This window comes from Myotis brandtii, unplaced genomic scaffold, assembly GCF_000412655.1.
Source record: "Myotis brandtii unplaced genomic scaffold, ASM41265v1 scaffold120, whole genome shotgun sequence".
Lineage (NCBI taxonomy): Eukaryota > Metazoa > Chordata > Mammalia > Chiroptera > Vespertilionidae > Myotis > Myotis brandtii.
Window position 1 is genome coordinate 6,023,838 of NW_005354174.1, and position 3,387 is coordinate 6,027,224.

Consider the following 3,387-nt stretch of genomic DNA (forward strand, 5'->3'; position numbering starts at 1 on the left):
CCTTCCTCACTCCTCCTGGTGGCCTGGGATCGGGTGGCTCTGTCCCCTCTGGCCTCTGGTCGGGGCCACATTCCCCCGTCCAGCTATCTCAGTACTAAAGCTCAGTCTGGAATTCAGGCTCTTCTACTTCGTAGCCAGTTCGGAACCTGGACGGGAAAGGAGGCTGGTCGGTGGACTGAGGAACCCCACTGAGCAGCGCACGGCCTCTGAGCTGTGGCTCTCCCTGCGGCCTCACCGGCAGGTTGAGGCCTGGCTTGCTCAGCTGCCCAGATGCCCATCTCACCCTGCTGTGCAAAGGCCCCTCCATGGCACCTCCCAGAGGTCGGAAACCAGCAGGTGGTGCTGGGAGGTGGTCAGCGACCAGATGAAAGCCAGAGGAACTGGCCTTGACCCCTGCTGAACCCCCTCTTCTCGGGGGTCTGCAGCACCCCCCAGACTCAGGGACACTCTTGGCTCTAAGTGTCCACAGGCTTGAGGGGTGCTCTCCCCTCCCCCCACATCAGGAAGAGAACATTTTAAAAATCATTTTATTTAATTAAAAAAAAAAAAAAAAGACCGAACTAACAACCCCAAACCAGTAGTAGGTACAGGATTCACAGGTGCTTAATTGGCAAAACACACAGGGCTGGTTGGAGCGCAAGGTCTCAGAATGACAGGGGCAGGGGGCCAGCTCCATCCGCCCCTCCCGGGGCGGCCCCAGGTAAGAGGCCGTGAGCACGGGAACCAGAGCCGGGGTCCCTCCCGGAGCCTGGGGCAGGGTGTGTGGAGAAAGGCTATGGAGACCAGGGTCTCAGGCTGTTCTGCTCCCTGCACTTGGTGGCTTCTCTCTACTTTCTCGGTCCCTAGAGTGGGCTGTGCGAGCTCCGCCTGGGACTGGGCAAGAGGTAGGATTCGTTGGACACAGCTTTCTCCATGAAAGGACAGACTCCCCGGGGAGTGGGCGGGTGGGGACTTCTGTGGAAGGAACAGCCAGGCTGCCTGGCTTTGGAATCTGGGGGCCTCGCTGGGTGATGGGTCCCCAGGTTTCACCCCTTCCTTCCAGCCTGGAAAGATGGTGTCATGATGTGGAGGGGTGAGGGTGGCAGGGGTGAGGCAGGACAGCTGGGGTCAGCCCTCGGCAGGGGCAGCCGCGCGCCCCGACACCCCAGCATTCACGGCGGCACATGCTGGACAAACCTCACAGAGCCCAGGTCAGCGGGCGGGAGGGGGGCTCCAGCACGCAGCGCCAGCCACGGAGGTGGGAGGCGGGACACGTGGAGATGTCCTCTCGGGGGCAAAGGGAGGATGGCAGTGACCTTGGCCCGGATCTGAACTCCTAGGGGCCAAGTCCACCCAGGGCTCTGTGAGCAGGGGGCTGAGGTAAGAATTTGCTTGTTACTTCCAAGTCCAACGGCTCCCGGGATCCCAGCTGACTGCTCCAGGCCGGCTCCCCAAGTCTCAAAAAGTAAGAAAGGACTTTGTTATACAAAAGGGGGTAAGCTCTGTGTTCCACAACGTGTTTCTCCTGAACCCGACATGCTTCCATGCCTCTGCTGGCTTTGGGGGGCGGGGTTGGAAAAAAACATCACCTAAGGAACCCACCTCCTCGGTGCCGGAGCGCAGAGCATCCCTCTGCTGAGGAGGAAGAAAGCCGAGGCCTGGCCCCCCTCCTCTTCCTCTCTGAGCCCTTGTGGGGGGGAGGGGGGACGACAGAATAAGTTACAAGAACGGGAGTTGCGGGGGGGGCGGGGGGGGCGTCCTGCTACTTTGTAAGATGAGGAAGTGAATGGAACTTGCCCTCCTGGCTACTATTTGCAATAAATCACGATTAATAACCACTCGGAGACGGATGTGTGTTTTCTGAGGTTCTGGTCCCGGTTCACCCTCCGTCTCCCTTTCTTGCCCAGCAGTTTGGGACGCTGATGCCAAATCGGCGTGTGCGGCAGGCCCACCTGTCCGCTCCCCAGGAGGACCCAGCAGGAGCCACGGGGCCGCCTGTGACCCCTGTCACCCCGGGACCTTCCGGCCTCGCAAGCACAGTCAGTGTGTTCTGCCCTTTCTGTGTGAGGCAGAAACTTCCAGAAGCAGACAGGAAAGCCAGCCACAGACTCTGGCCTTTAGCTCACGCCAGGCCAGCGAAGGACCCCTCTGTGGGTTCCCTCCCCTCCAGGCCTCGGTCTCCTCCGGTCGAGGGGCGCCGGCCCCAGGACAGCACAGAGGCCAAAGCACCATTGGCCGCAGGCCTTTCTCCTCGGGATCACAGCCATGTCAACAACAGGCCACTGTCAGAGAGAGACAGACAGACAGACAGACAGACAGACGGATGGAGAGAAGGAAGGGGAGAGCTTCAGCTTCCACATTTCCGGCTCCCAGGCCCAGGAACCTCAGGTTAACAAGCAGCTGACCAGCGTCCTAGGCCCCACGTACCAGCCAGTGGCCTCCCAGTGGCCCAGCGCCCCGGCGGGGAGGGAAGGCCCCGAAAGCTCGTTCTTACGGAAATATTTGTTTCCAAGAGGAGAGAATGGCTCGATTGTGTTTTCCCAGGTGGGCGAAGGCCGGGCAGTCTCAGGACTGCACTCAAGCCCCCGGGAGACTCCGGAACCCAGGGCATCCGTCCACGCACCCTCTTTGGGGGGATCAAGTCAGCCTCTCCCTTCGGATGCCAGTGTCCTGGCTCTTCGCTCCACGCCAGCCCGCCACGCATCTGGAGACCAGGAGGGTTGGGTTTGGCTTTAGTCCACGGCGGGTCCGCCTTAAGGGTTCAATGCCCTCACGTGGGATCCAAGCAGCCATTCTGGGGAGAGGCTGGTGCCAGGCAGGGGCGCTCACACGGGGGTGGTCCGCCGGTTCAGCATGCTGACGTGCAGGCCCTCCTTCAGGTCCTGCTGGAAGAAATCGTGCACCTGCAGGAAGCCGGCCTCCTGGCCCGGGCTGTAGCTGGCCGCCGTGGTCACCTTGAGCGGCTCCCGGGACAGCGTGTACATGGACAGCTCGCCCATGGGGATGGCCCCGGCGATCTTCAGGCCCACCGGCGACGTGTCCCTGGAGGGCGAGGCCTCCGTGGACCTGGAGCTGGACCGGGAGCGCCGTCGCCGGTACCTGTAGCTGGGCATCCTGGCGTAGGGGGACGAGGAGGGAGCCTTGAGGAACTCCCGTTTGGTCTTAAATCTCAGCTCCTTATTCTTCTCGATGTAAATGTTCACGGCCAGGACGCCCACGGTCTCGGCCACGATGAACGACAGGGCCCCGAAGTAGAAAGACCAGCCGTAGTTGTAGTGGTTCTTTTTGTCCTCGTCGCGCTTGTCGCTCGGGTCGCCCGTGTTGCTGGAAATGTAGACGATGATGCCTATGATGTTACTGAGGCCTGAAAGGGAAGGAGGAGAGGGGGCCGGGGGGAGAGGCCGAGGT

General features: G+C 61.3%; 1 protein-coding gene across 1 annotated transcript in view; it reads right to left on the reverse strand.

Moving 5' to 3' along the window:
* Positions 1-512: 512 nt before the first annotated feature.
* The window catches only part of CACNG4 (calcium channel, voltage-dependent, gamma subunit 4), a 14,810-nt gene continuing 11,935 nt past the window's right edge, over positions 513-3,387 (reverse strand). Inside the window, exon 5 of the mRNA XM_014532622.1 lies at positions 513-3,343. Within this exon, the coding sequence (XP_014388108.1) occupies positions 2,805-3,343 (539 nt within the window). The 3' untranslated portion in view covers positions 513-2,804. The remainder of the gene's footprint in view (positions 3,344-3,387) is intronic.